Source organism: Dendrobium catenatum, unplaced genomic scaffold (genome assembly GCF_001605985.2).
Source record: "Dendrobium catenatum unplaced genomic scaffold, ASM160598v2 fragScaff_scaffold_82, whole genome shotgun sequence".
Taxonomy (NCBI): domain Eukaryota; kingdom Viridiplantae; phylum Streptophyta; class Magnoliopsida; order Asparagales; family Orchidaceae; genus Dendrobium; species Dendrobium catenatum.
Genome location: NW_021318544.1, coordinates 560658 through 572756, shown reverse-complemented (window position 1 = coordinate 572756; position 12099 = coordinate 560658). Strand labels below are relative to the sequence as shown.

Sequence of the window (12099 nt, the reverse complement as noted above, 5' to 3'; positions counted from 1 at the left end):
AACAAGCCACAACAGCGAGCCAGCAAAAGCAAGCCTTTAACGAGGTTTACATTGTCCACTTACCCTCTAGAGCAATATGACCTTCTTGACCAAATCCCTTGAGAAAAATGTGTCTTGTACATATTAATTATTTGTATAGGCAACGTACAGGCATACACCATTATAATGGAAGATGGAAATGCACAGCTATTTATAATCACAATATAAGTGAGTGGAAAAAAATTAAGTAAAAAAACTGAATGCAAGAGAGAGGTCAACTTGCAAACATCTTTGATAAGGCATTTCAACAAAATTCATGTCCATTAATTATGAGATCACCATTCTATATGTTTTTCTATACAAAAGTTGCTTTAAGGAAAAAATAATCATAAGATTCACCTTAATAAGAATTTGGTAGTCAACTTGCGTTCAAATCATGAAACGATTGGATGCAACATTTCCGGAATATGTCTGCATCTGTAAAGTGTACATCCAAATATCTCAAGGATGTGATTCAAGAAAAGTCGATCCAATTCAAGGAAATTCGGTAATTAATAACAATGAAATCAACAGGATCATAGTAAACTCGCCAAAATCATGATAACTCACCAAGACAACTGAGAAGTCAGAAAGACCACATTGTTTGTAAGAGCATACTCAATTCAAGATTTAACTAGGCCTTCTCACAAAAGTTTAAAAGCTACTTGCCAACATTCATTCAACAAGTCATCAACTTTCTTCAATCAAGCCGACATCATATAATGATGACTAGAGTAAAATATCATGATGTAGTTTGGCAACACACTTCATGTACTTCTACATCAAGAAACTATTAAAGCCTTACTATATATTTTCTTACTTTTATAGCTTTAAAATAGCTTCTCCTATAGAGACCAAACCATATCTTTAAACATCAGGTCGTTTGTACATAGTTCTTGTACTTTTAACAAGCTAAACAAATCCTAAAACTTCTTTATCTAGACACTAAAGCTTTTCTCTTTCTATATTTTCTTCTTGTTCTCTGTGCCTCCACAGTCCTGCCAATAAAGTATTAGTGTTGCCCACAAATAAATTTGAATTTAGGAGAAAGGGTATTAACTAGATGTTTTAAAAGGGATGGAACACCAAATTATAAGTGGTCCAATGAAGAAAAAATAAGGTTTGAGACATATAGATACCAAGAATCTCTCTTCTATCATCCATTTCTGTATTCTTCCTCAGCATCCTCCTACACTTTAATATCACAAAGTCTATATAACTGATGAAACCCCCTGGAAACTTGACGTCCTTTGCATATCATTCTCGACTTATGAACTAATAACTGCCCATATAATAAATTACTTTGTCGTCTTATATAATAGCAGTTAGCATATAGCAAATTGCTTGTCCAGCTTAGAGGTTAAACTATAAACTAATTGACCTTGCGCACCTAGATATTTTTCATGGCAAGGAAAAAGTGTTGCTAATAGATGACTTCCATGAATCTTAAAGAAAAAAATTCTACTTTGGTGTTTATTTCATGACTAAGAAAGTTGCTCATGACATATTCCTAAATAAAGATTATTCTTAAAAACGATCACATTTCAAGGAAATTAGATATAGAAATAAAAGAACAGTTGAAACATGATGGACAGCTGTAGAATTCTAAAAGGCTGACCTTATTGCCAATGTAGCCCATGACACCTACACCAACACTGGAAACTTTCAAGTTCTGAATATGCTTACGGAGACTTTGACGGACCCATATTGAAAAATAAATCCCAACCATTTGCTTGCTTATGATTCTCACAAAAGGTGACCTTCTCTTTTTCTTCACAATATCATCCATATTTAAGTCAGTTAGCAAGCATGTTACAGTAAAATCCTTGCAATCCTGGTTCACTGACTTGTGATAGTTGGAAATTTTATATGACCTAAATGTATTTGAAGTATCTAAGGAAAGCTGAGCTAATTTATCAAGTGGCTTCTCTGGCCATACTAAACCAATTCTCTGAGAGCTGCTAAGGGTTTTGGTGAGCCTTTTTTGTTCGATGATTGAAGCTTGAGATGCTACTCGACGGCTCTTAAAACTGGAACAATGTGATTCTTTAAACATCCTTTCTGAGAACAGGGGATGATGGCCTGAATCTTGTGATCTAACTGAATCAACATTTGCAAAGCTAGAACTTGCATTTCCACTTAACTTAGCTTCACTAGCTGTGCAACTGTAAGAACTTGCTTCAAAATCAAGTGAATCCTCTTCCAGTGGATGGATATCCTCATCAGTCTCACTATCACTCACTAGTAGCAATGCATCTTCAAAGCCAAGAGTGTCATCTGTTGGTTGGAATTTTGATGGTGAAGGGGGATCACTGTAACATTTATACTTCTGTTTAGCTGGTTGAATCTTATTTAATGTCCGGCGAATAAGACATTCCCATCTTGGAACAGGCCTGTTGTCCTCAGCACCAAAAATGTTGCCAGCATTCAATGGAACAATCTCCTGCAAACTATATAAAAAAAGGCATGTAACAAATTGGCATTATAACTTCTCGTTGCATAGATCTCAACAAAACAGAGACTAGTCACTTAAATACACTCACTCAAAGGTTAAATTTTGAATAAGGGATTAATTTTATGAATTCAGAAATGACTTGCCAATAAAAAAAAAAATGCTTACACGAGCAACTACAAAATTTCTGAATTTTCAGGAGCTACTAGGATGGATGATAATTGTCAGACATTAAAAAGTTTCTGCTAAAATTGGTTTCGGATTTTGACATTAACATCTTTGTAACAGTAATTTCAAAATAGAACAAATGCAAAATGCTAAATAAAAAAAGAAAACATATGAAAATTTCATGATTATTCCATTACCATTGACATGCCTTCTTTCAACCATACTCTGAATCTGTCACGCATCCAATTTTGAACCGCAAACTCCACAAGCACAAGGATGCAGTCATCAATTATATTCTCATTCATTGGGCATCTTTCCTCATTAAAATATGGGTTGAAAATGATAACAAACACCGATAACGTTTAAGATTAATAAACTAAGACCATAATGTTCAGGTAAGATAGGAACATTCGGGATTGATGCAAGACATGGCCATAAGTCTAGTATGCATATATTTATGCCCCAGAATACAAATAAAAATGACATTCTATGGTGGTGTTTTAAACTTTTTCATAATACCATAATTGTAAAATCTCTTTTGGCCTCGTCTTTATCTTCTCATTTGTGAAGACAATCCAACAATATAACCTTTCAAATGATCTAGCGCTGGTATTAATATTAGCATGAACAACAAATACCTAATATATACGTGAAAAAGTTGGAGTAGCTCTGATGGCAGATAAGTTTAGAAAGAGTCATAAGATGGTTTGGCCACATAAAATGTTGGCCTTTTGATAAAGTTAGGAGAGTAAATGTATTAGATTTGACTTATGTTAAAAAATGCATATGTAGACCAAAAAAGACTTAATTAGAAAATATTATAAATGACATTATTTTATTAGATTTAAATGATAATTTGAGTCTTAAAAGAACACAATGGAGAAAAAGGATTCATGTAACCGACCCCACGTGGTGAGATTAAGGCTTGATGTTGATGTTCATGATGAACAACAAACACAATTGTTTGGAACTTTAAATTTTAGTAATTTGAAGATCTAACATGAAATCAAAAGCTTGCATGATAAAATTCTGTTCTTGTAGAATTTCCAAAAATTCTATACTTCCATCACAGAAAAATTACCCTAGCACATATATATCAGCTGGATCCTCCATATCCAGCCAGTCCTTGATCTCAAGGTCATCACAGGGAGGTTTACCACCAACATTCCAGGTCCCCACACACAACCTGAGTAAATAAAGTCGTTTCTGAGAAAGAAATAAAAACAGACTAGATTAGCAACTAAACAGCCAGAAAAAATGAAGATGAACAAGCATGCCTGAGTTCCTTGGTATTTATATATTGTGCACGAAGAGTCTCGGATTTTCTTCTTTGCCTCCAGTATGGAATTCCATCAATTTGACTTCCTACAAACAAAAGCATGCAGAGTCGACATAAAAAAGTTGGCACCAAGACGTTAAATTCCTCTCAAGCATTGGCAGTTTCATTCCTTTGCCACAATAATCTTCACTCGTGGTGTGTACATGATAAAAAAGGGTTAATCCTATCAAAGGTAGGATCTAAGGAGAAGTTGGTGGACGCAGCCTTATCCTTGCATTTCAGATAGTTTGCTTCTATGATTAAAACTGTGACTTCAAATTACTCTACAAGCAAGCTAAACATTGCTCCAAATTTGCCTTCTAATGATGCAAGATTCTAAAATGGTTTTTCATAGCTGCTCGTTCACAAACGTCAATGATTCCCAGTTTCATGCCAAATATAATGCTGAAACATCATTTGCTGCTCCATTTGAACAAATTAAAAATCAACAGTGGATTCTATCATTAATGTGTTAATAAGAGAGATGCAAGGGATTCTCATCATAGTTTTCCCCTAGTGAAGTTTTTGAGGGTTCCCTGAAGCTGTCTGCTGCATCATTACAGGCTTCAGGAAGTTCCTATTGAGATATTAGCTTTAAAAAATAAATTTAAAGCAATCATTCATCTTCTTGTCTATTTTGAAGTAAAAATAGATTTCCCCGCTACTTCCCTCAACAGATTCTATGGTGAAAACGAGAAGCAGGATACCTGCAAAAGTAGTGCTCCTTCTTCCATCTTTATAGATGTTTAGTTTTTTTTACTGGCTCAACCATACATGTGAAATTTTCAATAAAATAAATGACGTAATCCCACTAATGGGAACAGTCAAGTCAGTGTGAGAAATCACCATTTGATTCAGCCCCAAGCCCACCTAATCTCCTCTCCTCGTCACGTAATTGGCGCTCCCATTGACACATCTCTGAAGAAACCATCACATCAAAGTTCAGTTTTTTTTATGGGTAAAGTTGTCAAACTACCAAAAAAACCCATAAAGATCAGTGGTTGAAGGGTTAAAAAATATCCAAATGATGAGCGTAGGAAACGATCAAGCAAATTTAAAAAAAAAAAAAAAAAAAAACATAAGGGAATTGCAGAATCTAACAAAAGAAATAGAAGTTCCTCCGATTTAAAGTGCAGGTATTGGTTCGAAAAGTGAAGTATAGGAGAAAAACAAAATTAAAGCTAGAAATGAAAACCAATGTTGGTGAGCCTCAGAGAAATAAAAGAGAAGTAACAGCAAGCAAAGTAAATAAAGTGAAAAAGTAAAATAAAAAAATCAAAAACCAAATATAAATGGAAAAAAAAACAGTCAGCATATCATATCAAATTAACTAATCAAAATCATCTGTTTCGCCAAGGAAAACCGATCTGCACCCATGGGCAGAAGCACGGACTGAAATTGGCATAATAACAGAGAAACAAACCCAAAAAGGAATACGAATCAAAGAAATACCAGAAGTGACAAAAGAAAAAAGAAACTGAACTAGTATTCAGCTCACGATAATGCATAGTATAAGATGTCATCGTTTCCACTCTTCATCACTGACCCTCAAATTCGAAGTCGCTCTCGGTACTTTCCCCGTCGTCGGCGCTAAAGTCTGAGTCTTTGGAGCTGATGTTGAGCCATTTCCGGAGCACGATCTTTGGCCATAGCTGCAGGCAGGTGTAACGGAAACAAAGGAGTTCAGCCCAATTCGTCTGCAGTATTCCAAAATCAATATAAAACAAGACGAGAGGAGCCAAAAATAACTGAAAGATCGGCTCCTACACTATGGCAGAAAGTTTCCAACCGATCTCAATTTAAGAACAAGTTTCCTACCTTCTTATGCTTCCCAGATCTCGACCTCATTTGACGAAAAGCACCTAATGGAAGAGAGAAACTCTCTCCTTCTTCAATCCAACACTTCTCACAGCACCTAAGACCTCGAGACCCCGATTCCCCAAGCGCGCAAAAAAGAAAAGCCAGGGTCCTGCTTCACCCCCAACGACAGCATTTACCATGTTAACGAAGCCGTGGGAGCCACCAGTTGGAAGACGGCTGTAAGTGAAAACGAACATTGAGGGTCGCTCACACCCACCACCCATTTGTCGTTATGACTCAGGGATGAAAACTAAGGATGCACTTTGATTGGTGACCCTGGGGTGAGTTGTGGGTACGAGTTCTCATTTGGTTTGTTGAGTGCCTAAAAAAAAATTACATACATACCGTATATTATTCTATTTATATGTTTAACATTTAAAATTTTAATATTACATATACATCACTCATAGTTTATACATCACTCATAGTTTATTTTCATATCAAATATGAGTGGTAGAAATGAAATATATGAGTGGTAAAAAGGAAATATGGCATATTTAATATTCAAATAATATAGAGTGATATGTATGTAATATTAATATTTTGAGTATTAGATATGTAAATAAGATGGTATAAAGTGGTACGTATGTAAATTTTCGTAAAAAAAAAAAATTCTTTCAAATATATAGATAGAAAATTTTGATGGTATGTATCATTATAATATTTAAAAATTAAGAAATATATCTATTACATTATTTTTTTTGAAAAATATATTTAAAATTTTCTATTAGATCATAATACACTTAGGGGATATTTGATTTTTTGAAAAGGGAATGTTGTGTATTCTGAATAAAGTAAAATGGTAAATGCATTATATTTAGAATATTTTGGGTTGTTTAGTTGTCTGCAAAGTAAATGCAAAAGAACTTTTTTTTTTTTTTTTTTTTTTTTTTTTTTTTTTTTTTTTTTGAAAAGAGCAAATAATTGCATTAATAGCTAAGAAAACAAACAAACTACAAAGTAGATTCCTCCTTTAACAAGTTAAAAAAAGGAGGAACCTTATTCAAACTAAAGTCTTCCCAAATAAAACTACTAAAAATAGCAAAGTTAGCACATAGATCAGCTAACTTATTACTACTCCTATCTATACAATTAAAAATGATATAATTAAAATCCTTGATAAAATCTAGATCTTCCACCTCCTGGATACCATTATTTAGATCACCTTGAAGAAATCTTATAATGTTAGAATTGCCGCCTTCAATAATAATTCCTTTGCACTTGAACATCCAATCTTTAATTACATCCTTCAAAGATTGGATAGCTAAAAGCTCCAATTGTGAAACATCCCAATGAACACATGACTTTCCAATTGTTAACAATAATCTTCCTTCGCAATCTCAAAAAATCCTCCATTTTAGACTCTATACGAAGAACCTAGTTATGTATCAACATTAACCTTTTAACCAATCAGGTGGAGGAGGATGTCAAAGATTAGACAGTCTGATCAACTGATTAGCAACCCAGTGGCCCGAGCTAAAATTACAAAACATCTTAGAAAACAAAGAGTAGCTAACAGCATTGGTAGCAATCACAGTCGAACTCTCTTCCATTCCTTCATGAATGAATTTATTTCTAGCTTTCCATGAGAGGAACACAACATTGCAATAAGGATTAACAAGCATACTATTATGCAAAGCAAGGGATTCCAACCACTTACATCAATCTTCAAATTTAACAAACAATGAGATTCCAAATCCCCATTTGTTTAAATGCTGAAATACTTCTTTCAACTTGACACATTTGGTAGCAACATATTTAATATCTTCTATCCCGTCACATAACCAAGGATATGTTTCATTTTCTTGCAATCTCTTGTGGAATAAAAAAAAGGCAAGTAGGAATTGCATTTTTAAATAACCTCCACCAGAATACCTCCACCCGAGAGATTAATTTAGCATTTTTGATTCATTTCCAAAACTGGGGTTCATACCGATCTTGCAACAAAGCTTCAAATGCCAAACCTGAAATAGTTTTACCTGACTTTTGATAAATAAGCTCCATCCTGTCTTCATCAAGATCTGATTTGATCTTTACTTGTAAAATCAATTCCACCATATCCTTACCAAAGAATTTTAGTAGCTCATCCTCATTCAAGATTCCATATGCAATAAATTTGTCCGCCAAAATTACATCATCACCTTGAGGCACCACATACGTTGGCCATTTGTTGATGCATTTGTCCATAATCCAATTATCTTTATAAACATCAATAGAAGCACCATTTTCAATGAACCACCTAAAAATAGGATTAAGCCACCTCCCACCGTCAATTATTATTTTCCATGAAGATAAGCACCCTTTCTTGGAATTTCCAGCCTCTGCCGAAGTTCCATACTTTGGAGCAAGAAATTTGTGCAGTAGTGATTCCTTATCTTGTACAAATCTCCAAGCCAATCTTAATCTTAATGCAGCAACTTTAGATACACTAGAAAGCAATCCATGTTGCAAATCTATTTTCATGACTTATGTTTTGATGATTGACAAACACTATTGATTCTCTTGGACTGCTTGTTACTTCTAACTTTTCAGGAATCGAAGATCGGACGGACAAACAAAGCCAGTTCAAGATTGCGTAGGTCTAGGGTTGAGTCAGTCTGTACTTTGTTTTTTCTCTTCTTGAGTCTATTTGTAATGGTCAAAGAGACTGATGCTAAGTAACCCTACACACCACACACGAGAGACTTAGAAATTCTGTTTTTACTCATATCGGCCAGGATGATATTTACATCGTCCTGGACGATCAGGCTTAAAATAGAAAGTCTAAATAAGGATTCATAATTAAGGAAGCAGTCATTAATGGATCGTCATGGAAGATACGTGTATCGGCCAGGACGATAAGCTTAAAACAGAAAGAAGTTACCGCCATAGATAATTAAAGTATACTGTATTTTTAAATAATCGGCTAGGACGATCATTGATCGGCCTGGACGATATTCACAAATTATGTCTTAATTTATCAGGAAATCAAGGGGGTAATTAAGGATGATTGATATGATCATATCGTCCTGACAATCACAGGATCGGCCAGGACATCTATTCAAAAACCTTAGTTACTTCAGGATAATAAATATCGGCCAGCTCGAATTCAGAGTTATGCTCTGGACGATTTTCCTCTGATTTGAACTGATCGGTCGGGAAGATCGTGAGATCGGCCTGGACGATCAAGCTAATTTTAAATCGTCCAGTTTGCATTCAGGGCGATGCTCTGGCCGATTTTCTGAGATTTGTACTGATCGGCCAGGCCGATGTCCATATCGGCCTGGACGATATTGTCGGCAACTTGCAATTAATGAGCTCCTTTGAAGCTCTTCTATTTAAGACCTCTTGTTCAACATTTTGAACAACCTTTGTGTTGTGCCTTGACCTGAGAAGGCCTTGAGGAGAGAAAGAGAGAGAGGGAGAGAGAGAGAATATTGTGAGGGGAGCTTGTGAGGAATCACAAAGCGTTGCGTATTCAAGGATCGCTCTGCTTCTTCTTCGTTTAGAGTTTCTCATCCATGGAAGGGTCGGTAGAGGTAAGGAGTCAGCATTTGGTTGTGGTTCTCTGCCAGCTTCAGGAGGAAGCAAAAGGAGATAGGTTCTCTGCCTTGACAGGGTGGCAAAAAGAGGTTCTTTGTGAGGGCTTATCCGCCTAGCCATGGGGCTAAAGGAGAGTCACGTTTGTAGTGCAATACTTGGAGGTTGCCTCCAAGGAGTGGACGTAGGTCAAGTTGACCGAACCACTATAAATCTCTGTGTTATTATTTTCTTGCTTCCGCACTTTAATTTTTGCATTGTTTATTTTTCTCGTGGTGTGATTTTAGTTTATGTGATATTTGTTCTTTATAAAAAGAAATTTTTTAAAAATACCAATTCACCCCCCCCCCCTCTTGGTTAGCTTGGGACTAAGTTCATAGGGCTTAACATCCCTAACGAACTTTCAATCCACGCCCTCCCAATTTCAAAGGCTTGCACAAATCAATCCAGCTGACATAATGTAAACCCAATCTTCCATTCGACTTATTCTATATGAAGCTCCTACACAACTTATCAAGCTCCTCGAGCACTCCTTTTAGAAAAAGGGAATATTTGCTATGAAATGTGGGATAAGAAATCATAACGGATTAGACCAAAGTGAATTTTCTAGCCAAAGAAATGAACTTGTTGCCCCAAATGTTAGCATCCTTAATGCTTTCTCAATGATGAAATGAAAATCGGCACCACTAATCTCTTCAAAACAATTTTTACACCAAGGTAATTAAATTATTACTGATTTAAAACCCATAATACGAGTAATATCTTTCTTTTTTCTTTTACTAACAAATTTACCAAAAAGAATGGTAAATTTGTTAACATTGATACTTTGATCAGTCCAACCACAAAAGTTATTAAGAATCCCCTTAATCTCCTTCACTGTCTTCTTATTGGCTTCAAAAAATATAATAACATCACTGGCATATAATAAATGTGAAATCTTTGGACCAAATGAACTAATGCTAATCCCAATTGAGCTTTGAACAAAAGAATTAGATAGTAGTTGAGAACAAAGAATAAAAAGGAGAGGCGACAAGGGACAACCTTTATGGAATCCACTCTTGGCTTTATTCCATTCTAAAAAGTTGTCATTAATAGTCAATGAAAACCTTGAATCATCAACACACTCCAATATGAGATTGGAGAACTTAGAAGGAAAGCCAAAATATTTCAAAACCTTCCTAAGTTTAAACTAGCACATAGTGTCATATGCTTGCTCCATGTCAATTTTGAATGAGACTAGCCTTTTAGAAGATCTAGAATACCTGAATTTATGGAACATTTCTTGAGCAGCCAACACATGATCTGATAGAGATCTTCCATTAATAAATGCCTCTTGCTCCTCAGAGATTAGTTTAGGGATAACAAATAATAATATATTCAAAATCACCTTAGCTGCTACTTTGTAAGAAGAATTACATAAACTAATAGGTCTATAATTAGAGGGAGACATCGGGTTAATCACCTTAGGAATGAGAACAATTAAAGTATCTTTCCAAACTTTATCCAACTCACCATAACAAAGAAAATGTTTGATAACATTCCAAAAATCAACTTTAATAAAGTTCCAATAAGCTTTGATAAAATAATAGGAGATACCATTATTTTCAGGAGTAATGTTTCCACCAGTTTATTTCAAAACCACCTCCACCTCCTCCACGGAGAAATCCCTATTCAATAAACATTTGTCAACATCGTTCAAGCAATTCAATGGAATAGACCACCCATCTAAATTACAACTCCTATGTTTCCATTTTTTATTAAAGAACTGAAAGAAAACATCTTTAATATATTGTTGTTCTTCCACCAGTACACCATTCGCATCTTTGATTTTAATAATGCAATTTGAAATCCTCCTTGCACTAGCATAAGAATGAAAAAACTTTGAGTTGTAATCACTGTCTACCATCAATTTAACCTTTGCTCTTTGTTTCCAACATGAATTCAGATGAGCCATAATTGAGTTCAATTCATTCACTTTAGTTTTTAGAGTCCATCAATCCTTTTCGGAGAGAAACCAACATATGATTCCTTGATTTGAAGTTCCAATATATCTTCCAATAGACAATCCTTTAATTGGTTCAAATTCTTGAGTTTGGCTCTACTCCAGTAGAAAAAAGATTTCAAAGCTCTCTTAAATTTGATATTGAGAATATGAGAACAACTCCCAAAATAAACCCTTTTCCACTCTTTCTTCGCCACACCAAAAGAAGCCAGGAAGGAAGCCCAAACATCCTCAAACCTGATCTTCCTTTTAGTAATTGGATTAAATTCAATGGAATTTTGTAAAATTGGATAATGGTCTGAAGCCACTCTAGCCAAGTGTCTGACCACCATATGATGGGATGAGTTTATAACAGTAAGTTAAGAAAATACCTGTCCAATCTCTCTAGAATCTGAGTCCCTCTAAATTTTTTACTACACCAAGTAAACTTGGGCCAATGAACCCTACCTCATTAAAGTCATTATTAGACAAAAATGCCTTCATCTCCTTAGATCCTTGGGAAAACAAAAATCTTTTCCCTCCTCTCTTGTCCTCCTTGGAAATCAGACAATTGAAATCTCCTCCCACCACCATAGGAACATCTATGGTAGAATGCTTTTCCAACATCTCCCACAGACCCCTTTTTTTATACACATGTTTGTTTCCATACACATAAGCTATCCTCCATGAACCTTTGTTAATGATTTCTAAATCACCAATTACCCATTGAGAATATGATTCAACAATAGAAAAATCAGCCAATATAAAATTTCATAAAATAAT

General features: G+C 35.0%; 1 protein-coding gene across 3 annotated transcripts in view; it reads right to left on the bottom strand.

Annotated features, from left to right (window-relative positions):
* LOC110116408 (type I inositol polyphosphate 5-phosphatase 1) overlaps nt 1–5957 on the bottom strand; it is a 40724-nt gene extending 34767 nt beyond the window's left edge. The window contains exons 1-6 of one of the 3 annotated variants that reach the window (XM_020849952.2): nt 5775–5957; nt 5503–5653; nt 4803–4874; nt 3916–4003; nt 3720–3824; nt 1637–2468 (exon numbers count right to left, since the gene is read on the bottom strand). In XM_020849952.2, the coding sequence (XP_020705611.1) occupies nt 1637–2468; nt 3720–3824; nt 3916–4003; nt 4803–4874; nt 5503–5653; nt 5775–5804 (1278 nt within the window). In that variant the 5' untranslated portion in view covers nt 5805–5957. Of the gene's footprint in view, nt 1–1636; nt 2469–3719; nt 3825–3915; nt 4004–4802; nt 4875–5439; nt 5654–5774 lie in introns of those variants that run through there. The other 2 variants (XM_020849953.2, XM_028696666.1) reach the window with 2 other exon arrangements.
* Between the last annotated feature and the right edge of the window lie 6142 nt (nt 5958–12099).